The sequence below is a fragment of the Meriones unguiculatus genome, chromosome 11, assembly GCF_030254825.1.
Source record: "Meriones unguiculatus strain TT.TT164.6M chromosome 11, Bangor_MerUng_6.1, whole genome shotgun sequence".
NCBI lineage: Eukaryota > Metazoa > Chordata > Mammalia > Rodentia > Muridae > Meriones > Meriones unguiculatus.
This window is the reverse complement of record NC_083359.1, coordinates 42,557,816-42,582,340: the sequence shown is the minus strand read 5'-3', so window position 1 is coordinate 42,582,340 and position 24,525 is coordinate 42,557,816. Positions and strand designations below refer to the sequence as shown.

Below are 24,525 nucleotides of genomic sequence, written 5' to 3'. Positions count from 1 at the left end.
GTCCTGGTGGGATTACTTCACCACTGAGATGCGTCCCTGGCCCACATTCTCTCTTCTGGTTTTTGTGGTGCTCAGATAGAATCCAGGTCCTTGCACCTGTTAGACAAGCACCTACACACCAGGCTTCCCAGCCTCAGCCTCGCTCTTCTCAAGTCAGGTGGATCCAGTCAGCAGGAGGCCATGCTGCTGTGGTGCCCCAGCACTGCCAATCCTGCCTTCAGCCCACTCCCTGGCATCCTCACATCCCCTGATGATCTGAGACCCTTAGCGATTCACACCTGGACCCCAGCTTGGTACTAGCACACAGCCAGGCTTCATGGCTACTGGCGTGGACAGACCGTATCTAGAAACATCCTGGGGCTAGAGGGATGTCAAGGCCAGGGTTTGTTCCTAGAAGCCATGCTGGGCAGTTCACAACGGCCTGTAAATCTAGCTCCAGGGAATCTGATGCCCTCTGCTGGCCTCTGTAGGTATCCAAAAATTTGTGTGCACATACACAAATGATAAATAAAAAATGATTCCTTTGAAAAAAAGAAAGAAAGAAGAAAGAACCCCCCATCCTGCTAACTAGCTGTTTTCTCTGAACAGATTCTAGACTCACAGGGAGACTATCAACTCTTAAATATCTACCCCCCCTCTCTTCCTTCTGCCCCCACCACTGTGGCCAGCCCAGCACAGAACGGCCCAGCTCACCCAAGTGCTCTCAAACCCCACCAGCTGTCCCAGCTTACACTCTAATTCTGATTGTCTGCTACATGGCTCCCAGAAGCCTCAGCTTAGGCATAAAAGGAGCCATGTGATTGGCTCCTGCCTTGGAGTTCTGCTGTGCTCTGGGTCCACAGGTCATGTGACCAGCCCTCACTCTGCTCTGGTCTCCCTCTCACCCCTGCCTCCAGCAGGCTCTTACTGGTCCCTTCATCATGGCTGGCTCTGTCTTTCCTCAGGGCCTTTGACAGGCTGTTCCCTCTGCCTAGAACACATGTCCCTTCTGTCCTTCATCCTAGCTTACGTCAGTGCCTCAGAGGGGCCTCCCTGAGCACTGGAGCCAAAGTGGGTCCCTTTGTTCCCTCTCTGCCTGTGAGGTCACCTTGCCTTGCGGGCATTTGCCCAGCTTGGGCTATGGACACCAGGTAGGCAGAGCCATGCCCAGGCACCAGTGGGACCACTCACCCCTGTTTCTAGTGCCCAGCTATTTGCTGAGAGCCGGTCTGGACAACGCCAGAGGAGCCCCAGCTGGCCCTGCCCCTCAGGTCCTGAGTCTCCACTGTTACTTTCTTTTCCTTCTCAGGACTTGGCCCGGCTGCAGGAGGGGCAGCTCCCCGAGCACCGGGACACGACCCTGCAGAATGTGTCTGACTCAGAAAAGCTGTTGTACGTGCTGGAAGCAGATTCAGCCATCGCCAAACACATGAAGCACCCTCAGGGGGACATGATCGCTGAGGAGTAAGTCTCTTCTGTGTGTGGTCTCCAGTGACCATGCTAGGCTGGGGTCCAGGCAGGAGGGCTGGGGCTCTCTGGCTCTCAGGGCCTCTCTCCCCTGTAGGGTGTCACAGGGCAGGTGGGCACCAAGCATGTGCACCAGAGGCCTTAAGTTCTACTTAATGACAAGGCCATGGCTGGAGATTGAGGCTTTGGGAGTTGATGAGCGCATTGTTTCATGTCTTTATGGCCTTCGTGCCTCCTGAGCTTATGGCCCATGCTGCAGTTCAACACCAGCACCCGCCCCATAGGGCCAGGTTTTTTTTCATGCTCCATGTCCACTCTGCTTGTCCTTATGTGACACATCCCTGCCTGTACCCCTGCTGGGCATGTGCTCCAGTGAGCGAGTGGCCTTGACCATTTCTTCCAAAACCTTCTGTAGTAGCCCTTAAAGAAACAGTAGGCTTACATGGTGATCATCTGGGCAAGTCCCACTAACATGGGTTCTCCCCCATGCAGCATCCGCCAGCTGAAAGAGCGTGTGACCAACCTGCGGGGAAAACACAAGCGGATGTACAGCTTGGCAGTGAAGGAGGCTGACCCAAAGGTCAACTGGGCTGCACTGGTGGAGGAAAAGCTGGTATGGCCTGGAACAGGGTCACCACCTCAAAGCACCTTGGTCCTGAATAGTGTAACTGAGAGCAGTGGCCTCATCGAAGGGCAGTACCGAGCCTGGAGTCACACAGTCTGACCTCCTTCGCCACCAGCTGTGCCGTACCCCTTCACGGGTACCTTGCTGGTGTCCTAGCAGGGTTATGCGGGCAGACTGAGAGGCATGTCTCCCCAAGGCAAAGCTTGTGGCAGTCCCAGCTGGATGGCTTTGCAGCAACTGTCAGCAGTGTGACTCTGGGGAAGGGGCTTCCCTTCGTGTGTCCACCTGTAAAATTAAAACAGTGACCAGGGTTCCCGCAGGCCACTGTGGGACTGAGGGATGACACGCAGGAGCATTGGCGGTAGTGCAGACATGTCTGCCGCCACTCACTGCAGAGAAGTGAGTGGCCAACAGCCGGGCTCCTGTGAGTTAGGCTGCGTCTACATCTTCTTCCTGGTGTCTCTCCACCTCTGCCCACCAGGACAAGCTGAGCAGCCAGGGCTTTGGGACAGACCTTCCTCTGGTGGACAGCCAGGTGGAGCAACACAACATCTTCCACAATGAAGTCAAAGCCATTGGGCCCCACCTGGGCAAGGACAAGGACAAGGTGTGTATATGATGGAGTCTTCTTGGAGGTATGAGACAAAGAGGGGCGCCCTGGGTCTAACCTCAGCTCTTGGCTCTGCCCACAGGAGCAGAACAGCGAACTCCAGGCCAAATATCAGAAGCTGCTGGTGAGAAGCCGTGGGAGATTGGAGAGGACAGGAGGCTTATGGGCTGGGGGCACTATGCCCTTCTAAAGGTGACAGTGTGCTCCAGTGTTACCAGAGCAGTTGTGAGGTGCTAGGGATAGGTCCCAGGGCTTCATGAGTTCTATCTAGGTTGGCATTCTACCAACCGAGCTACAAGTAGCCCTACTTAATTCTTTGGGCAGCATTTCTGCATGTTAAGTAGATGCCATATGCTTGCTAGACCATGGTCCAGGCATGTGTGTGCACAGGCACATGCATGAATGAATGTGAGCATGTCTGTCATTCTTTTTATTCTACTGAGCAAATTGCAAGCCTCCCAGTTTTGCCTAAGCCTCCCTAATCTCGGTGGCTCCAGATGCTCCTATGAGATGTAGCTTGGTCTGTAGAATGCTCGCCTAGCAGGCACGAAGCTCTAGCACCAAATAAAGCCAGGCATGGTGCTGCATACCTGTCATCCTAGCACCTGAGAGAACAAGCAAGAACATCAGGAGTTTAGGGTCATTCTCAGTTACATAGCAAGTGTGAGGCCATCTTTAGCTACACAAGACCCTGTCTCAAGTGAATAAATAAGTTCAAAATGTTAAATGTAGAATGTAGCAAATGTCGAAGACATGGCTGCCAGCTGGGTGTGGTGGCACACACCTGTAGTCCCAGTACTAGGGGAGGCAGAGGCAGGTAGATCGATATGAGTTCAAGGTCAGCCTCGTCTACAAACTGAGTCCAGGACAGCCAAGACTACACAGAGAAACCCTGTATTGAACAAAAAAGAGAGAGAAGACATGGCTGCCATTTATTGAGTGCCAGCTGTGTGCCAGTCTACCTATGGGTGGACACTTTACAGTTGGCAAACTGAGGCTTCAAGGGGTCATCAGTCCCACAGGGATCTTCTTCCTTTGTTCACGGTTCTGTCCCCAGTGCCTAAAACCATGCTACATGTCTAGCTGGTGTTCAGTAACCACCTGTGAGTGAATGTTTCAGAGGATCAGCTGGCTTTTCCAAGGGTGGGCTGGCTGGAAAGTAGCAGAGCAGGCCCCATAGGCGGAGGGCAGGGAAACCGAGCCAGGCCGCAGTGCGGTCATCGCCTGGCTCTCCTCCCACAGGCAGCATCGCAGGCTCGGCAGCAGCACCTGAGCTCACTGCAGGACTACATGCAGCGATGCACCAACGAGCTGTACTGGCTGGATCAGCAGGCCAAGGGCCGCATGCAGTATGACTGGAGCGACCGCAACCTGGACTATCCCAGCCGCCGGCGCCAGTATGAGGTGGGCACAGGGCCGGGTGCACCTCTAGTGTGGGACACAGGGCTGCCAAGTGGGGTGCTGACCCCATCCGCTCCCTGGCAGAATTTTATCAACCGGAACCTGGAGGCCAAAGAAGAAAGAATCAACAAACTGCACACGGAGGGCGACCAGCTGCTGGCAGCGGAGCACCCAGGGAGAAACTCCATCGAGGTAGGCGTGCCCCACATAGGCAGCCACCTCCCTCTTGCTACCCTCCCCCTCTCAGTATCCCAGGCACCGGGCTGCAGGAATGGGTCTCTCCTCTTCCCGGCAGGCACACATGGAAGCCGTGCACGCAGAATGGAAAGAGTACCTGAACCTTCTCATCTGTGAGGAGAGCCACCTCAAGTACATGGAGGACTACCACCAGGTGCCCACCTGATGCCAGGCAGGGGAGAGGGCTCGGGCCTTCTGGGGTGCGTGCAGGGCCTCTTGCATGTATATGGAGGCCAGAGGACAACTTCCCACGAATGAGTTCTTGTCCCTCTACCATGGGGTCCTGGGACTGAACTCAGGTCATCATGCTAACGACATGAGCACTTTTCCTTGCTCAGTGATCTCACTAGACCAAGGTTTTGATTTTCTGACGTAGGACTTCGTGTAGCCCAGGCTAACCACTCTCTGTGACTCCCGATCCTCCTGCCTCCAACTCCACCTGCCTCCACGCTTCCCCAATGCTAGGGTTTAATTTTGCTGAGTTATACAAAACATAAACCTTGCCACTTGAGCCCCCTATTCAAGAAAACTAACATTCCTATCCCTCCCCTTTTTGAGACAAGTTCTCAATATATAAGCCAGACTGTCCTTGAACTCAAATTCTCAACAATTCTCCTGCCTCAACCTCTGCCATGCCCAGCTCATTTCCACCACTGTACCATTTGTTACATTCACAATACAGGGCAACCTTGCCCTCTGTTTCCTGAACTTTATCAGCCAACTAGAAACTGAGTTCCCTGCCCCTCCTCCACTAGCCTGATGACCCACTCACTGTCTCTGGATTTGCCTGGTATTAGCTAGAGTGAGCAATAAGGGATACAGGACCATTCATTCCTCTTGTCCTTATGTGTCTGGATTTTCTCGCTGAGCATGACATCCTGGCACAGCACAGCATGTTTCTGCACTTTTTATTCTCCACCTCACCCACCTGAGACAGGATTTCTCTGTGTAGTCTTGGCTGTCCTGGACATACTTTGTAGACCAAGCTGGCCTTGAACTCACAGAGTGCTGAGATTACAGGTGTCCGCCACTGTGCCCAGCTTACGCTTTTTACTTTTTATGCCCAAGCAGCTGCCTATTGTCAAGGTGGGCACCTGTTTGCATACCCATCTATTCATAGACACTCTGTTTTCATGGGAATGTATGTTTCTAATAAGAACTGTAGGTAATTGTCGTAATGTAGGGTCTTCCTCACACTTCCCCAATGCTAGAGATCCAACCCAGGGCCTCACACATGCCAGGGAAGGACCCCCACCTCTGAGCTATATCCCCAGCCTTCCTTTTACCTTTTGTTTGGAGATTGTGTTACTAAGTGGTAAACTTGAACTTGTAATCCTCCTGCCTCAGCCTCCCGAGTGGCTAGGGTGACAGTGCCACCACACTTTGATCTGGGGTCTTAAGATTGGAACTTGAACTCAGGGGACACCTCATGACTCTTGCTGGAATATCTGAGCCACATGAGATTTCACAAAGGTCCAAAAGTCCCACTCAAGGCAGCAGGCCAAGCATTCAGCCCAGCGGATAACTTAAAATAAATGAGTCATTCAAGAGTTGGTGGACCAGCTGGGTGGTGATGTCACACACCTTTAATCCCAGCACTCGGGAAGTAGAAGCAATTGGATCTCCGTGAGAATGAGGCCAGCCTGGTCTACAAAGTGAATCCAGGACAGCCAAGACTACACAGAGAAATCTGTCTTAAAAAAAAAAAAATGTTGATGGACCAAAAACTGGGTGAGGGGACTTTTCCAGAATAAGAAGAGGAGGTAGCCATCAAGGCTTAGAATTAAAGTATGGTTAGGTGCTGCTAAACAGCACAGATAGCATCTGAGTAATGCATTATTGGGTGATTTGTGCAACTCAGGAAGTACACTTACACAGGGCAGTTTCACTGGGTGAGATTTTTGCAAGGTCACTATCCTATGTAGGGGCTACAGCTGAAGGTGAGCATATGACTGTATTGTTAGGATGTTCTGGCACACGGAGAAAAAGCTTGAACTTACTGTCATCTAAAAGAATACAATATAGAATGGAGGTGTTGAGGAGCTTCTTCCCTCTGAGGCCAAATGGGTCACATCATAAATTTAGGGTGAGTGGGAGGTCCAGTCCCACCTAGGGATGAGCATGAAGCCATAGCCAGAAGTCAGGGTGCTTGTGATAGCTTTTCATCTCTGATGGAGTCCTCGGATCTTCCTCAGTTTCACAAAGACATGAAGGATGCTCAGGAGCTGCTACGCAAGGTGGACTCAGACTTGAACCAGAAATACAGCCCTGACTTCAAAGACCGGTACCAGATAGAGCTGCTGCTGCGGGAGCTGGATGTGAGTAACAGCATGGGGCCACACCTCCCCTGCCCTGGGCCTGAGCAGACCCCATCCAGTGCCTGCCTCATCCTCCTCCTGGGGCACAGAAGCAGGCCTTACCTGGCCCTGTGCTGCTCTTACAGGACCAGGAAAAGGCTCTGGACAAGTTTGAGGATGTGGTGCGGGGGCTGCAGAGGCGAGGGCAGCAAGTTGTGCCACTCAAGTACCGCCGTGAGACACCGCTCAAGCCCATCCCTGTGGAGGCCCTCTGTGACTTTGAGGGCGACCAGGTCAGTCATTCCCTGGAACCCTAGGCAGCCTGGACCTACAGCACAGAAGTCTTACGGGTGGCACAGGTAGACCTGAGTTATCAAGCGATCATCTCTCACAGGCATCATTCCCTGTCATCCTTCCTCCTAGAGGTATATATGCACCCCCTATACCCTTTTCCTTCCCCACTGCCCTGTCTTCATCTTACAAGCTCAACCACCGTAGCCACTCTGGAGTCCTGGGGAAGCCTCTCATTGGCTCCCCTCGTAATGTTCAGAGCCACCTCTAGGCCACCTGTGGCTGGGGAATGCCAGCGTCTCATTGGCCAGGCCTTAGTCATATGTCCATTTGGAGACTGGAATACAGAAGAGGTGTGCCACTTGGACTAGGTGTGTGCAGGGATGGTTCCCCAAAGTGAAACTGAGGGGCTGGGGATGTAGCTCAGTTAGTAGAGAACTGGTTTAGCATGCATGAGGCCCTGCACTATGTAAACCAGGCACAGGTGATGGCATATGCTCGCAAGCTCAGCACTCTCGGAGGGGAGGCAGGAGGATCTGGAGTTCAAGGCATTCTCCGCCACACAGCAAATTTGAAGCTAGCTGGGGTTATGGGAGACCTTGTCACAAAAACAAAAATGAAGGCAAAATAGAGATTGGAGCTGAGTCAAGACTGTTCCCTTTGTGCTGCCTCCATCTAGCTCTGTGGCCTGAGTAAGAGAAGAGCTAAGACTCCCTGTGTCTAAGAGTTTAGAGGGCAATGGGGCAGAAGATGACTGGACTCCCAGGCCTGGGGTGAATCTTAACTGTTGGGTCTGTCCCTACCAGGGCCTGATCTCTCGGGGCTATAGCTACACACTGCAGAAGAACAATGGGGAGAGCTGGGAGCTGACAGACAGCACTGGGAAGAAGCTGACTGCCCCAGCCGTCTGCTTCATCATTCCCCCCACCGACCCCGAGGCCTTGGCTCTTGCTGACAGGTATAGGCACAAAGGAGGGAAAGAGGGTGAGCCCACACCTAGGCTCCACAGCCCCCTCCATGTACAACCCTGGCCATTCTCTCTTTGTGGAGGGTAGGATGTGGCATACACCTCTCATTCTGGCTTCCCTTAAAGGCTCCAGGGAGAGTGGCAGGTTAGGTTGGCTTGCCAAATTGGATGTCTAGCCGAGGGCCAGGGCAGCAAGCATCTTCTCTTAGTGCCTCTGGGCCTCTGTAAGTCTTAGACATTCCACCCGCAGCACCTGTGTACTGCTTCGCTGACTCTGGTCCTCATTTTGCAGACTCAGTAGGTCCCCACCCCTTCCTCTCTGTTTTCACTCACTTTTAACACTTCATTTTACTAAGATCTGTGTGTTGGCCTTGCTGGGCCCTGACTCCTTGATGTCAGTCTAAAGTGGCGAATCGCTTGAGAATTCTTTGCTCCATGAATAGACTCAAGGGAATGCTTTTACTTATTCACCCCCCAGACATTTATCGAGCACCTACTGTGCACTGTCCCCTCAGAGGTCACATGTTAGAGAACACTAGTGACAGATGGCTTGCAGTGAAAAGCAAAGGAGAGGAGACAGTCTTTCCAAACCTCCTTGCAGTAGCTCACATGGTACTTTTAGCACATTACTTATTAGCAGGGAGAAGGTGTGTGTGCATGCGGCAGCACTTGTGTAGAGATGAGAGGACAACTTGCTGGAGTTGGACTTTCCACCATGTAGGTTCTGGGGATCAAACTCAGGTCATCAGCTTGGTGGCAAGCACCTTTACACACTGAGCCATCTTGTCAGCCCTACGTAGTACTTTTGACTTTTCAAAACCCTCCAATGAGCTTCTTGGCTCCAATGGGCTATTGTCTAACCCAGGCTGGGGATCAGGAAGAAGGGTAGTATGAGGCCTGGGTCCCTGGTACACTCTTGCTTTCACAGCCTGGGCAGCCAGTACCGGAGTGTGCGGCAGAAGGCAGCTGGGAGCAAACACACACTCCAGCAGCGGCATGAGGTGCTAAGAACAGAAAACCCTGGAGGTGGGTACCACGGTTTCCTGAAAGGGGTCAGGGACATGGAGGAGAGGCTGAACTAGACTGTGCTGTGCATGGATGACAGGCAGATGCTAGAGGGCTGAGAGAGGGAGACCAGGCCTGCCCAAGGTCCTAGCTGGCTTTCAAGGCCTCATGTTCCTCACTGTCACCCCTGATTTGTCTTCCCTACGACAGATGCCTCTGATCTGCAGGGGCGACAGCTGCTGGCTGGCTTGGACAAAGTGGCCAGTGACCTGGACAGACAGGAAAAGGCTATCACAGGGATCCTGCGGCCACCACTTGAGCAGGGACGGGCAATAGAGGATAGTGCTGAACGGGCCAAGGACCTCAAGGTATTGCCAGGCTGGGGTTCCTGCTCAAGATTCTACTTCTGTGGGGTCTTGGGACATTTGAAGCAGGTGCTTGGTGATTATGGAGGCAGCTGGGGAGCAGGGGCTGACCCAAGGATCAGGCTCCAAATCATGCTCTTTCCTGGTACTCAAGCATACCCCCAGATATGATCTGGCACTGCTTCTGAGTAGATTTTCAACCTGATGTCACAACCATAATAATAATAGCAGGAACTGGTCCTAACAGGTACCTGATGAGTGAGACTGTGGGTAAGAGGTATGTGGGTGGGGTGCAAAAACTGCAGACTCAGTTCACTTCTGTTTGCACTGTGATAGGCTTCTGAAACCAGACCAAGGTTGGTTTCTTTCTTTTTCTTTCTTTCTTCCTTCCTTCCTTCCTTCCTTTCTTTCTTTCTTTCTTTCTTTCTTTCTTTCTTTCTTTCTTTCTCTTTCTTTCTTTCTTTCTTCCTTCCATCCTTTCTTTTCTTTCTTTCTTCTTCCTTCCTTGCTTCTCTCCTCCTCCTCCTCTCCCTCCTTTTACTCCTCCTTCTCATCTTCTTCCTCCTCCTTTTTGGTTTTTCAAAGCAGGGCTTCTCTGTGTAGCCTTAGGTGTCCTGGAACTCACTCTGCATACCAGGCTGGTCTCACACTCACAAAGATCCACCTGCCTCTGCCTCCGAGTGCTGGGATTAAAGGAATGTACCACCACTGCCAAGCCCAAGCCATTTTAAAGTAAAATGGGCTCGTCCTCATTTGAGCTGCTAGAACTACTAGGCAAGATGCATACGTCTCTGTTCATCACCACCTACTCTCATGTCCTTCTGCCTGACAATTCTTTGTAGTAAGGTCTTCACCCTAGAGAGAAGTCAGAATTCAGAAAATTTCAGTGGTCTCTGGTGCCTGGCACAGGAGTTAGGGGAAGGGCCACACAGTGTCCCTTCCCAAACTCTTCAGAGTCGTGGGATGGGCACATCACAGTGTCTGCTCCGCAGGTTGCCCAAGATTCCGTGGAATCTTCCATGAGGGGTGGACAGGGTATCCAATGTCCAGTGACAACCCGCTTGTTGAGTTACTGTCTTTAAAAGTCCTCTTGTACCAGATGTCCATTAAAAAAATCCAGGACTGAGAAGATAGTTTAGTCAGTGAAGTACTTTCCTTACATAATGCACATGCAAGAATGAGGATTAAAAGTTGGGCTTGGTGGGACACCCTTGTAATTCTACTGCTGAGGCAGGATCAGGAGGGTCTGTGAGGTTTGCAGGCTGGCCAGCCTAATTGACAAGCCCCAGTTCCTAGTAAGAGACCCTGTCTCAAAATCAGATAAACAACAAAGTAGGAGCTCAAGGGAGGCTCCATTTATAAAGTGCTTACACACAGGCATTAAAAACTGAGTTCAGATCCATGGTAAAAAAAAAAAAAAAAAAAAAAAAAATCCCCAGCATTTACATTTGTCTGTAAATCTGACTTTGGATGAAGCTTACTCACCAGTAAGTCTAACCAATCAGTAAGCACTGTTCTCAGTATGATCCCTGTCTTAGATGATGTGATAAAGATAGAAAGAACTGACATTTACCTCTGGCCTGCTCACATCAACCCACTTCACCCCATCTCCCTTTCTCACTCACTCAACATAGATGGCTTCCAAGGAATACCTGAGGATGACCTCTGGTTTCCCAAACATGCACATATAGCCACGCATGTATGTGCACATCCACATGCAAAACAGACAAACAAACAAACAAACAGCCCACAGACTGCCAGGCTAGTGATTGGGCCCCAGATGGACACCCCAGGGAGGTGGGCCTTTTCAGCCATTCTCACTATCCCAGGGCACATCCTTGAGGGAAGAGAGCTGCTGGGCTGTGGTTGACCTGGGCAATCTTGATCCCCACAGAACATTACCAATGAGCTGCTACAGATTGAGCCAGGGAAGACCCAGAGCACAGCTGAGTGTGAGGCCTTTGTGAAGGCCCTCCCAGGCAGTGGCACCACACCATTGCTGAAGACCCGGGTGGAAGACATCAACCAGAAATATGAGCGACTGGTCCAGCTGCTAGATGCAGCCCAAGAGAAGTAGGTGGCAGGTGGACTGCAGGGTGGTCATGGTGGGGTCAATGGACCACCTGCCCCTTACACATAAGATGACCTGTGTCCTTAGGGTGGATGTGGCCAACCGCCTAGAGAAGAGTCTGCAGCGAGGCAGAGAGCTTCTGGCCTTGCACGAGAACAGGCTGACTCAGGATGACACAATGCCTGAGAGTGGCTACATGTTGGACAGCAAGAGGCAGGAGTTGGAGGTAAGCCGAGGAGCTGGGGAACAGGGAGTCTTCTCTATGGGCTCAGGACATCTGCTTCAATCACTAGATGAGGGTCTGAGGGCCCTGGAGGTTTGGAGTCAAATTTGGAGTTACAGACAGAGGCAGTGGCATCTTTCTGGCTGTTCCTAGGGTCTGTGAAGCCCAGGAGATTTTAAGGCCAGTACTTCACAACAGAGGGTTTGCAGAAAACATAGGTTTTTAAGGTTCCTGATGAGCATAACTAGCAGCCTAGGCCTAAGGTTCCGGACAAGTCCACAGCCACTGTCACCAGTTTGCCTTGACACAGGTTTGCCTTCGTGAGCACTGAGGTACTCAGTGACCTACAGCAGTCCTTCTCTATCTCCTTTACATGACCAGCCTTGGAGCAAAGAGATTGGGCTCAGTGAGGGCCTCATGGCTAGAGGACGGTAGGCACACATGCCACCCTTTAACAGTTTGCCAAAGGTGACTTTTCAGAGCTTTGTTTATTGTAATGAAATAGAACACTGCAAAAGTGGCCCAGTTTGGGGAAGTGTGGAGGCTGAGCCATCCTTCCTTCTCCTAAGCCTGAACCTCCTCCCAAAGCCGGAATCCCCAGTGCACTAGTGACATTGCCAGGGTCCTAGGAGCTCACTTGTCTATTTGCCCATCTGGCAGGCCATGGCTTCTGAGCTGCAAGCCCAGAAGTCCCTCCTGGGTGAGGTAGAACAGAACCTGCAAGTGGCCAAGCAGTGCTCCAACTCACTGGCCAGCCACTTCCAAGAGCACTGCCCTGACCTGGAGCGCCAGGAGGCCGAGGTACACAAGCTCAACCAACGTTTCAACAACCTCAGCCAGCAAGTGGAACGCAGGTGAGGGGTGCCACAGACAGGTGGGCTGTGGCAAGGGCCTGGCTTAGCAAGACACTAGGCTGGTGTCATGCTAGGCCAGGGATGCTCTGGTGTCACCCAAGAACCATTCTCTTTTTCTGTGTGTGTGTGCGTTTATGTGGTGTGTGCATGTTCATATGCATGTTATGTTTGTATGTGTGTGGGAATACTGGTCCATGTGAAGGCCTAAAGCTGGTGTCAGGAATCATCCTTGATCATTCTTCTACCTTATTCACCAAGGCAGGCTTTCTCAGTCAAGCCCAGAATTTACCAATATAGTTAGATCTACTGGTCAGCTTGTGCTGATTATCCTCATCCCGTGTCTACTTTCTAAGGCTGAAATTACAGTTGAGCCACATGCCCACCCAGAAGTTACACAGGTTCCAAGGATCCAAACTCTAGTCTTCATGTATGCATAACATTTAGCTTTTAACTTCTGAGCCATCTCCCCAGCCCTATTTTCCTCTTTCTTTGGTTTGTTTTATTTCTTGTTTTTCAAGACAGGGTTTCTCTGTGTAGCCTTGGTTGTCCTGGACTTGCTTTGTAGACCAGGCTGGCCTCAAACTTACAGAGATCCTCTGCCTCCCAAATGCTGGGATTAGGGGCATGCACCACCATACCCAGCTAGTTTCCTCTTTTTTAATTAAAGTGACATACACAAAGTGAGAAATTCAGTGCAATGATCAGCCACCTGTCCCCAGGTAATCCATCAGCACTGTATATGTGTGTGTGTGATCTGTGTCTGTGTGTCAGTATATATATATATATATGTGCCATGGAATGTGCAGAGGTCAGAAAATCATTTTGGATGTTAGTTCTCACTTTCTACCTTTTTAAAAGGGTCTCAGTTCACCATTGTATAAGTTGGGCTAGCTGAGTCAGGCTAGCTGGCTCCCCACTTCCTGGACTTCTCCCATCTCCCTAAAGGAACACTGGAGTTACAGATACTTATGTTTGGCTTTTACATAGGGCCTGGAGAGCTGAGTCCAGGCGATCAGGCTTGCCTCCGAGCCTCCCTAGCACCAGCCATCTTCCCACATCCTCTATGGGCAGGTGGATGTGGCAGCATCAGTGTGGGCTGTTGCTTATCTTTCTTCCTGTGCTCTGTCAGTGTTGTCTCCTCCATTTCTGCTTGTGTGCTGGAGTGGATACTGCTAGTAAGTCTGTTGCAGTTGATGGGTTTATGATCATTTCAAAGAAGAGATTTCTGTTCCAGATCTTTCTGTTCTGTTTCTTTTCCTTAACTTCCTTTATGTACATTACATTGGGTTTAATGTGTGTCTCCTTTCTTTTCTTAACATGGGAGCTTAAATTGTTGTTGCTTCAAGGTAGTTTCCCTCTCCTCCTGTAAGCTTTTAACACCAAGCAAGTGCTGCTCTTGCCACACCCCAGAGATGCTGAAATTTTCTCCTCAAGGGAGAAAAGGCCTCCTTTGTGGCCTTCCTTCACTCAAGGGTGCCCCTCTCCCTGTCAGGATGCAGCTCCCAATCCTCTCATTAGTAATCTATGCTTTACCATTCTCTTCCTGGTGACTGTTCAGAACTTGTCCAACTCAGTTACATTTGGCTTTTCTACTGTCTTCTAAGACTCAGTGTGGCTAGGAAGATAGTTTCAGTTAGAATAGTCCTAGCCACACAAGCACGGGGACCCAAGTTTTATCCCCAGCACACTTGTAAAGGGTAGGCATGGTAGCACAGATTTACAGTCCTAGAGCTGGGAAGGTGGAAATAGGCAGACCCTGTGGAGCTTGCTGGCCAGCCAATCTGACCGACTTAACCCCCCTCCACACACACACATACACACAAACCAAAAGAGTACCTCCACAAACTGGAGTGACCAGTGAGGTTTCTGCCAGCTGTGCCAAAACCTGGTTGGCTTTGTCCCCTCAGGGCCCAGAGCTTGCAGAGTGCCAGGGCTGCCTACAATGAGTACCGCTGTGGTTATGACCATATGCTCCAGTTCTTGGCAAAGACTCCCAGCTATGAGCCCCAGGAGACAGACAGCCTCAGCCAGATGGAGACCAAGCTGAAAAACCAGAAGGTAAGATGGCTGCTTCTACTTTGTAGTATATGTTTGGGATGATCAGAAGGCCTCAAGGCCAGTGGGGCAAGACAAAGGATGGGGCCACAGCTTTCAGCATTACCTCACAAGTTTGCCATGTCTCAGTCACCGTTTCGCCTTGAGTGCCCTTCACAGGGCCTGACCTAATAGATACGCATGTGGCTACATAGTGCCTGATGATCTTTTGGAAAGATCCCATTATCAAGGTCGGGCTTTCTGCCTCCTAGATGCCACAAGGACCTCAGAAATCCAGTGGCTGGAGTTAAGAAAGTAACTTAGTCAGAAAAGTGCTTGCCATGCAAAATGAGGACCTCAGTTTTATCTCCAGAACCTATCTAAAAAACTAGACATAGCTAAGCTTGTCTATGATCCTAGCACTAAGCAAGGACGACAGAGAGACAAAAGGATCTATGAAATTCATTGGCTGGCAAGTGGCATAACTGATTGATTTTCGGGTTCAGTAAGAGATCATGTCTCAAAAAGTAAGTGGCGCTCAGTAGAGGAAGATGTATGATATTGACCACTAGTCTCCACATGTACACACAGAGGTAAACAGGAGACAGAAACCCAGTGGCTGACATTCAACTTGCTGTTCTTTCCTGGGCTTCTATTCTCAAACAAGTTCCTCACACTTGGCTCACAAGCTTACTGGAGGAGTACATGCTCTGTCAGAGCAGAGCCTGGCATTTCATAGCACACAATAAACACCTGTTTCCTGGCACAGATAACCATCTTCCTGGCCCTGGCCCAGGCCTTGGCATTGCCCTTCGTGGTGAACAAATGTGTACAAGAAAGCCACCTATTACACGTTGAGCTACAACATGTTGACTTTAGGGTCTAAGGACTCAGACTTCTGGTGGGTTTGTGTGTGTGGTTCAGTTTTGGTTTCAGTATCTGTTTTACAGAACTTGCTTGATGAAATAGCAAGCAGGGAACAAGAGGTGCAGAAGGTCTATGCAGATTCCCAGCAGTACCAGCAAGCTGTGAAGGTGAGTCGTGAACTCTGTTAGAGCACACAGGAGGGGCTTGGCAGTAAGAGTTGCAAAGGAAGCCAGGTGCGGTGGCACGCCGATAATCCCAGCACTCAGGGAAAAAGAGGCAGGCGGATCTCTGCAAGTTAAGAGGCCAGTCTGGTCTACAAAGCAAGTCCAGGACAGCCAGAGCTTATTACACAAAGAAACCCTGTCTCAAACAAATAAGAAGTGTTTCAGAGGAATCTGGGTAGGTTACTGAGGAAATGGCTAGTAGTCATGTGCAGGTCCAGCCCTTTGACAAAACAATATGGCACCAGACAGCCAATATCATTAAAGAGTTATACTCTTTAAAACAGTGAACTCTTTGGGAGTATTTACTCTAAAGAGAAACAAAGCAAAGTGAAAGAATAATTCATGTACATCAAACAAATTGTGCAGCAGCTCTATTTATAACAAGAAAACAAGCTAGCAAAGCCTTATTCAGGAATATCTGTGTGAATGATCAAACATCTACTTGATGGGAAATGTCAAGGTCCCTATTGGAGAAAGGGAAAAAGGCTTAGGATGCAGTGTTCACTAAGGAAACAGCATCTGGCCTCTGGGACTGTTGGAAGGTCTGAAGAGTCAGTCATTCAGTTTGTGTCTCTAAAGTAGTGGGGAATTGCTGTTACATTTTCTTATATGTCAGTCGCTGAGTGAGGTAGTAATTTACTTTCACTGTCTTAGTAGCTCTCGGGACCTCCTGGCAGCCAGTTCAGGTACAGATTCGAGGAAGATGTGCAAGAATGTTAAACCATGTCCTAGCCAAGGGCAGGTCAGAGTCCTTAGGGGGAGCATAAATCATTGCAGCTTCTTCTTGGTTGTCCTTAGCTGGCTACTGCAATGTCTTCCTTTTACCCAGGACTATGAGCTTGAAGCAGAGAAGCTAAGGTCCCTGCTGGACCTAGAGAATGGACAGAACAGCCATATGAACAAGAGAGCCAAGCTGCAATCTCCTGCTGCCAAAGTGAAGGAAGAGGTGAGCTGTAAGTGCAGACTGCCAGGGGCTCTCTGGATGCAGGCCTCTGGGATACAATTGGAAGCGGAGAAAGAAGTTGCTTTGGGGCAGTGTTATTAATATGCCTAAGAGGCAGGCTGGTAGGGGTTCTGGCACAATACCAGACACATGGGGACCTCCCACCATGCTCAAGGGTCATGGACCAAGACTCAACCTGAACCATGTGTCTACCTTTCCACCAATGGGTGGAGCTATGGGTAGGATTGGGTAAGAAGTACCCCTTTCCCCACCTGCCAGGCCTTTCACAGACTGAGTCCAAGTGCTCTCACTGTTTTAATCCTAGCCTGTTTGGCTTCTCTGCTAACTGCTAACCTAAAATTTCTCCGTAGGAAGCTGTTCTTGCTGCTAAGTTCACAGAGGTTAATGCCATCAACAGACAGAGGCTACAGAACTTGGAGTTTGCACTGAATCTCTTGAGACAGGTAATCCATCTTAGAAATACTACTTCAAATTGTCCTACAAGATGAGAAATCAAACACTCCTCTGCCGCAGAGACACAACCTGTGAATGAAGAGTGTCTTCTGATGACACTTCTGAGAGGGACCATTGCAAATGCTAGCCTGGACCAACCTCCTCCACTAGCATGGGATAACTTCCATACCAATTCAAAAGATGTCTGCTGATGACCTAGCAAAGGTTTTTAATTTTTTTATGTGTTTTACCGACGTGTATGTATGTAAGTATGTCTGTATGTTTGTGCATCACACATGCCTGGTGCCTTCAAAAGAAGGCACAGCATCCCCTAGAACTAGAGTTTAAGACGGTTGTAAGCCACAATGTAGGTTCTGGGAATTAAACCTGTGTCCTCTATAAGAGCAACAAGTGCTCAGCCATCTCTCCAGACCGCAGAGTTCTGGAGATTTTGTTTGTTTTTGTTGTTGTTTTTTGAGACAGGTTTCTGTTTGTAGCTCTAGCTGTCTTGGAACTCTGTAGACCAGGCTGACCTCAAACACACAGAAACTGGCCTGCCTCTGTTTCCCCAGTGCTGGGATTAAAAGTGTGTACCACCACTACCTGGCTTGAGAGTTATTTTTGAATGGCATATTTGTGTTTGTATATGTGAATTCATATACATGCTGGTGCATGTACATACTCATGTGTGTGGAGGGCAAAGGACAACCAAAGTGTCATCCTAAGGAATGCTATCTACCTCTTTTGAGACAAGCTTTCTTATTGGCCAGGAGTTTACCAATTAGGCTAGGCTGGCTAGCTAGCAAAGCCCCAGGAAGCTTCCAGTTTCTACCTCCCTGGTGCTGGGATTATAAATGCACACACACTAGAGCACCAAATCTAGCACTTTCGCATCAGTGCTGGGGACAGAACAAGTCCTCATGCTTGCAAGGAGTTTTTCCAGCCTCTAAAGTTACTTTTTAGGACTCGGTGACATTTATTATTATGTATTATCTGACATATCAAGAAATTAGAAGCAACTCACACTCCTCAGCAATGCACTGGTTTTAACTATTCCACACAGTAGATACAATGCTGTTAAACAATAATGTGGCACCTTCTGAGCCAAGATGGTACTCTGCCCCCCAGTCGGTAATTACAGAACAGACTTTTTGCATAGAAAAAGTAAACGTGAGGCTCATTAAAAATAGAGGTAGAAAATGTCTCCAAGGACAACAGACATCCCCTGGGGACAGGGCAGACTGGTGTCACCTCAGATTCCTTTGTGCCTACAAAACATTTTGCCTTATTCTTTTAAAAGCCTAAGTAACCTTAGAATACTAGTTGAGGCCCCAGAAGATCATAGGTCAATTAGCCCAACCAATTCTAGGTGAGCAGACCTGTCTCTAACCATGCATTCATTGTCTTTTGTGCCACAGCAGCCAGAAGCAGGAGTGACCCATGAGATGCTGCAAGGGGGAAAGCTGGGCTCCAGCAGCATGGATGAAACATGGAAAATTAAGAAGGAACTGGAGGAGGAGATGGAGCGAAGGCAGCAGCTGGAAAATGAGGTCAAGAGTGCCCAGGAGGAAATTCAGAGCCTGAAGGACCATGGGCCTCAGGAGTCACTGGTGAGGAAGGAGGTGCTGAAGAAAGTGCCAGACCCCACTCTGGAGGAGAGCTTCCAGCAGTTGCAGCAGACCCTGGCTGAGGAACAGCACAAGAACCAGCTGTTGCAGGAGGAGCTGGGAGCACTGCAGCTTAGGCTGCAGGCCCTAGAGCAGGAAACCAGGGATGGGGGACAGGAGTATGTGGTCAAGGAGGTGTTGCGTATTGAGCCAGACAGAGCCCAAGAGGATGAGGTCCTGCAGCTTCGGGAGGAGCTGGAGGCAATGCGGCGACAGAAAGGTGCCCGAGAGGCTGAGGTGCTCCTCCTCCAGCAGCGTGTGGCAGCCCTGGCTGCTGAGAAAAGCAGGGTGCAAGAGAAGGTCACGGAGAGAGAGGTGGTAAAGCTTCAGAATGACCCCCAGTTGGAGGCAGAATACCGAAGGCTTCAGGAGGAACACCAGCAGGAGGGCTCTCTCAGGGAGAAGCAAGAAGAGGAGCTGAGTTTCCTGCAGGCCAAGCTCAGGAGACTGGAGAAAGAACGGGCCATGGCAGAAGGCAAGATCACTGTCAAGGAGGTGCTCAAGGTAGAGAAAGATGCAGCCACAGAGAGGGAGGTCAATGATCTTACCCGCCAGTATGAGGATGAGGCTGCCAAGGCACGCACCAGCCAGCGGGTGAAGACAGAGCTTCTTAGAAAGATATGGGCCCTGGAAGAGGAAAATGCCAAGGTGGTAGTACAGGAGAAGGTCCGGGAGATCGTGCGGCCAGATCCCAAGGCAGAGAGTGAAGTGGCCAACCTCCGCCTGGAGCTGGTAGAGCAGGAGCGCAAATTCAGGGGTGCTGAGGAACAGTTGAAGAGCTACCAGAGTGAGCTGGAAGCCCTACGGAAGCGTGGGCCACAGGTAGAAGTCAAAGAGGTGACCAAAGAGGTCATTAAATACACAACCGACCCAGAAACAGAGCAGGAGCTCCAGCGGCTCAGGGAGGAGATCATGGACAAGACCAGGCTAATAGAAAGATGTGACCTGGAGATCTACCAGCTGAAGCAGGAGATCCAGGCCCTGAAAGACACTAAGCCACAGGTGCAGACTAGGGAGGTGGTCCAGGAGATCCTGCAGTTCCAGGAAGACCCCCAAACCAAGAAGGAGGTAGAGTCTCTGCGTGTACAGCTGTTGGAAGAACAGAAGAAACATGTGGACCTAGAAGGGGAGCGGGCATCCCAGGAAGAAAAGATCCGGCAAAAGGAGGAAGAGCTGGCACAGGGAAAGGAAAGGGTTGTACTCCAGGAGGTGGTGCAGTATGAAGATGAGCCAGACTTGCGAGCTGAGGTGACTGCCTTCACCAACAGCATTGATGCCGAGCTGCGGCAGATTGACAAACTGCGTGTGGAGCTGCGGCGGCTACAGCACCGACGAGCAGAACTGGAGAGGCAGCTGGAGGAGCTGGATCGTGAGCGGCAGGCGCGAAGGGCAGCTGAGCTGGAAGTGCAGAGGCTGCAGCAGCGACTGGCTGCACTGGAGCAGGAGGAGGCCAAGACTGGTGAGAAGGTGACCCACACACAGAAGGTGGTGCTGCAGCAGGACCCACAGCAGACTAGGGAGCATGCCCTGCTCCGAGCCCAGCTAGAGGAAGAGCGGCACCGGAGGCAGCTACTGGAAGGTGAACTTGAGCCCCTGCGTCGAAAGTTGGCTGCTCTGGAGAAGACAGAGATCAAAGAAAAGGTAGTCTTCTCTGAGAGTGTCCAGGTGGAAAAGGGTGACACTGAGCAAGAGATCCAGCGACTCAAGAAGAGCCTAGAAGAGGAGAGTCGAAGCAAGAGGGAGCTAGATGCAGAGGTGACCCGGCTGGAAGCCAAGTTATCTGAGCTAGAATTCTACAATTCCAAGTCATCCAAGGAACTGGATTTCCTGAGAGAAGAAAACCATAAGCTACAGCTAGAGCGGCAAAACCTGCAGCTAGAGACCCGGAGACTGCAATCAGAGATTGAGATGGCAGCAACAGAAACTCGAGATCTGAGGACCATTACTACAGTGGACTCCGGAAGTCACCTCAATTCTAGGCTATGGTCTCTAGAGAAGGAACTGGATGACCTCAAGAAAATGTCCAAGGACAAGGATCTGGAGATCGATGAACTGCAGAGGCGCCTAGGCTCTGTGGCTGTCAAGAGAGAGCAGAGGGAGAACCACTTGAGGCGCTCCATAGTGGTTATTGACCCTGACACAGGTCGTGAGCTATCCCCAGAGGAGGCCCACCGGGCTGGGCTCATCGACTGGAACATGTTTGTGAAGCTCAGAAGCCAGGAGTGTGACTGGGAGGAGATATCAGTGAAAGGTCCTAATGGGGAGTCTTCGGTGATCCATGACAGGAAGTCTGGCAAGAAATTTTCTATTGAGGACGCTCTGCGCAGTGGCAGGCTAACCCCTGCGCAGTATGACCGCTACGTCAATAAAGATATGTCCATTCAGGAACTGGCAGTCTTGGTGTCTGGGCAGAAGTAGGCCCAGCCCTTCTGCCTGGCTTTTTTTGGAGGTGGCTGGCTGGCTTACTCCTTCTCAGCAACCCCCTGGGTCTTTGCTCGTTAAGTGTTCCACCACACTGTATCAGACTGCCTAAGTGCAGCTATTGTGTAACAGCATAGACACCAGCTGGGTAGGCATCTCTCAGCTCAGCCTCATTCAGTCTGGTTGAGTGACCTGCTCCCACCTCTGATGATTTAATAACCTTGGTGTCTTCTCTCCCTTCCTACATGCTCCCATCATCAATGCAACAACTGGAAACTACAGCACAAGAAAAATATTGCGGACACACTTAACCAAGATATCATGGGCTTTAGCACATCACATGGTGCCACTGAGGGCAGAAGGCCTCCTTTCTTCCTCTTTCTACCCATCAAAAGACTGGGCAGTTAGGGCTGCTGATCTTCCTTCTCACCATTCCAGTTTTCTTTCCGGGATCGAACTATCAGCAAGTACCTGCTCAATACTGATTCTTCTCATGAAACAGACTGGAAAATGTGTCCAGAATCTGCAAAACCTGGCTCTTGGTGCTAGAATAGCTAGCCAGGATGTGCCAAAAAGTCAGGCACCAACGACTGTTTTCTAGTTCTGAAATGCAAAGATCTTAGTAACTGATGGTGTGCTAGCTTTACTTTCAGTGCCTTAAAGTCCTCCTCATTATCTCATTGGCATTTCGATATACAAAAGTTGATTGATTGTTCACCAAATGAATTTCTGCTTCTCTGTATCTCATGTATTATATAAGAAAATGGGAAGTTATAGGGAACTTTATTTATGGCATGAAAATAAAAATCTGGTGGCTTGATTCTAACTCACAGCAAGTATGATCACTTTACACATGAGGCTGATCTTTGGCTCTCAGCCACAATGGGCATTCCATGCAAATCAGGGTTCCTATGCACGGAAGAATCAGTTGCAAATACAATAGCAATGAAAAAATGAGGAAAGATGTTTTGGAAACCTCAAAACAATTTATTGAGTTGCTTTATACAAGATTAACAATTTCCATACCACCCCCTAACACCAACATAGTTGCGGCACAAAAGCCACAGCCCCTCTCACACCTAAGAAACGGCCACGCCTGGTTAAGTGCTCAGAGCCTTGCACCCACCGGAGAAACCCTTGCATCCCACTGAGCGCGCTCCACCCCCACCCTCTGCTGCAGCCAGGCCGAAGTTCTCCCTGGCCATGTCTGTAAGTCATTCACTCTTTCATTACCACAAATAAAGCATAAACAAGGAAAAGAAATCTCATAAACTCCCCATCAAAGAAACGTTTCCCTGAGGCAAGAGGCATCGCTAGATTCCTAAAGATGAGGGCATCCTGCTCTAGCTGCACACGCAGTGGCACATGGGGAGGAGGGAGCACCAAAGGGGTGGGGTGCTGGGGCCCGTTGTTTGACGGGCAGAGGAGCCTGGAGAGTTCCCACTGCTCAGCTTTGCTGGCGGCCTCAGCTCGGCTTAGAGCTCAGCTATACAAATCTCTTCTTTGGCTCTTTTTGCTACTACCTAAGACTATTCTGTAAACAAACTGGAAATCCAAGTTGCAAAAAAATATATGTAATAAAAGGATAAGGAATCCACATGGCCCAATGGGAAAACAACTGGTTCTTCCATACAAAAGGAGTCAGAGCAGAGGCTGGACCAATGAGCTGACAAAGGTTTTTCTCCCAGTAAGGTGGAAAGGTGACTACCTCCACAGGAATGGAGAGCTACAGAGCTCCATACCCTTGAGGCAGCAACCAAAGCACACCTGACTCACCTAGGGTGCATACTGAGAGTGCTGATCACCTCCCCAAATGCTGTCTGGCTGGGCAGTCAGCCAGATCCACTGTGTGGCACACTTACAGGATAGGCAAGGGCCCTCCAAGTCCACATGAAATAGCCACTGGGTGAGTGTGGTAGCCTAGTGATGGAAGTTTTGCAGTCACTATCTTTGTCCTCTCTCTGGACCCTCTGCACATTCCCCCCTAAGACCACACAGAAGCTCACTGTCCAGAGAGCACCAGCACCCCAGCCCTGTTCTCCATGGCAGATGCTTCAGAGAGGCCTGTCCTGCGGCTCTGCCAGAGAGAGATTTCTAAGAATAAGACAAAGTGGAATGTCTACCTGTGGCTTGGAAACCCTGGGCTCTCAGACACAGAGGGCTGAGGGGCTCCCTTGCAGACCACCTGCATCAACTCTAGAAAACAAAACAGAGCTACAGCTCCACAGGAACCCGGGATTTGGGGGCTCAGATGACTTTCAAGTCAGGACTGCACAGGTTATGATGTGCAGTCATAAAAAACCCAATTAAATAAAACTGTCTTAAATACAGACTAGCTTTAAAAAAGATCTTCATCTCAGATCCACTCAGTGGGCTGAATGGATAGATGCAAGTTGTCAAAGTCTGCTCCACCAAAAAGGCACTGGAATTAAGACTTCCTATAATGTGATGTGTGAAGAGCAGTCCCATTCTATCCAATGCATTCAATGGTAATGATGAAAACAGCCCAAGATAGGTGTCTTTAAAAATCCTACCACGATTGTTGAATCTAAGATCTTTTTCTCTATAACAGCTTCACTGTCATGTTCTGAGGAGAAACTGGCCCCTACAATGAGCACACATTAAGTGTTCTTAATATTTTGCAAGGTCTCCCCCATGTGGCTCTGGCCTGGGTCTTGCCTCTTGAGCATACAGCCTGAGGATGGGATGGAATCACAACCATCCAGGGATTCTACTGTGGCCAGGAGTCCCTGGCCTGTAGGGAGCTCTGAGACACTCATACCAAACGCCAGGAGTTAGGCAGATCTAGAGCCCAGCAGCCAACAGATCTGCCACAGGAGCTCATGAACACTGTGCTTTCCAACACAGTCTAGGCACACTCCCCAGCCCAGAGCTGCCCCTTGATGTTGTCCAGCGACAAAGCCACGAGGCCCAGAGCACCAAGTCAGTAAGTGCTTTGTAAGCAGCCAAAGCTGCCCCTTGGTTGGAGGCCCATCAGAAGTGCTAAGAAGTACTCCATTTTAAACTCATGCCGGCTCCAGAAGAGAAGCAGTGGGCAGGAAGAGCATAGCAAATGTCTGTTATCTGAGACCTACATGTTGGGCTTCCTCCTAGACCTACGTCACTCCATTCCATCCTCCAAACTGGTCACAATTTTCTTGGTACAACAGGCCCTTTCCCATGAAGCTGTGAAGCATCTGGAAAAGAATAAGCAAAAACAGAACATTCTTTAAGTGCTCCAATTCTTTTAGGACAGCATATACAAACTTCATAGGGAACATAAAAAGCAAATGTCCCCAAACAGCAGCTGTGTGCTTTGCAACTTGCAGCATCCTACATCATGCATGAGCACTAGCACTGTTCAAGCAGGAGGTCACTGAGCACTATCTATAGAACAGGCACTCTGCAACATGACAAGGGCCATTGCAAGGCTTGATAACCACACAGAATCCATACAATGTTCATTTTTTTTGCCCTCAAAATGTACTCCGGTACCAGAGGGACAGAGGCAAAGGCTTCTAATC

General features: G+C 50.0%; 2 protein-coding genes across 5 annotated transcripts in view; one reads left to right on the top strand and one right to left on the bottom strand.

Annotated features, from left to right (window-relative positions):
- The window catches only part of Ppl (periplakin), a 46,871-nt gene extending 25,038 nt beyond the window's left edge, over positions 1 to 21,833 (top strand). Inside the window, exons 3-22 of one of the 2 annotated variants that reach the window (XM_021632388.2) lie at positions 1,289 to 1,443; positions 1,939 to 2,059; positions 2,553 to 2,678; positions 2,764 to 2,805; positions 3,924 to 4,085; positions 4,167 to 4,274; positions 4,378 to 4,473; positions 6,515 to 6,637; positions 6,763 to 6,909; positions 7,714 to 7,865; positions 8,803 to 8,900; positions 9,090 to 9,247; positions 11,139 to 11,317; positions 11,403 to 11,541; positions 12,199 to 12,392; positions 14,300 to 14,450; positions 15,377 to 15,460; positions 16,347 to 16,463; positions 16,832 to 16,924; positions 18,335 to 21,833. In XM_021632388.2, the coding sequence (XP_021488063.1) occupies positions 1,289 to 1,443; positions 1,939 to 2,059; positions 2,553 to 2,678; positions 2,764 to 2,805; positions 3,924 to 4,085; positions 4,167 to 4,274; positions 4,378 to 4,473; positions 6,515 to 6,637; positions 6,763 to 6,909; positions 7,714 to 7,865; positions 8,803 to 8,900; positions 9,090 to 9,247; positions 11,139 to 11,317; positions 11,403 to 11,541; positions 12,199 to 12,392; positions 14,300 to 14,450; positions 15,377 to 15,460; positions 16,347 to 16,463; positions 16,832 to 16,924; positions 18,335 to 20,998 (5,109 nt within the window). In that variant the 3' untranslated portion in view covers positions 20,999 to 21,833. Of the gene's footprint in view, positions 1 to 1,288; positions 1,444 to 1,938; positions 2,060 to 2,552; positions 2,679 to 2,763; positions 2,806 to 3,923; positions 4,086 to 4,166; positions 4,275 to 4,377; positions 4,474 to 6,514; positions 6,638 to 6,762; positions 6,910 to 7,713; positions 7,866 to 8,802; positions 8,901 to 9,089; positions 9,248 to 11,138; positions 11,318 to 11,402; positions 11,542 to 12,198; positions 12,393 to 14,299; positions 14,451 to 15,376; positions 15,461 to 16,346; positions 16,464 to 16,831; positions 16,925 to 18,331 lie in introns of both variants that reach the window. The other variant, XM_021632387.2, reaches the window with a different exon arrangement.
- A 134-nt stretch (positions 21,834 to 21,967) lies between these two features.
- Positions 21,968 to 24,525, bottom strand: part of Ubn1 (ubinuclein 1) — a 33,823-nt gene continuing 31,265 nt past the window's right edge. For all 3 annotated transcript variants that reach the window (XM_021632389.2, XM_021632390.2, XM_060364104.1), the window contains one exon: positions 21,968 to 24,198. In XM_021632389.2, coding sequence (XP_021488064.1) covers positions 24,149 to 24,198 — 50 coding nt within the window. In that variant the 3' untranslated portion in view covers positions 21,968 to 24,148. The remainder of the gene's footprint in view (positions 24,199 to 24,525) is intronic.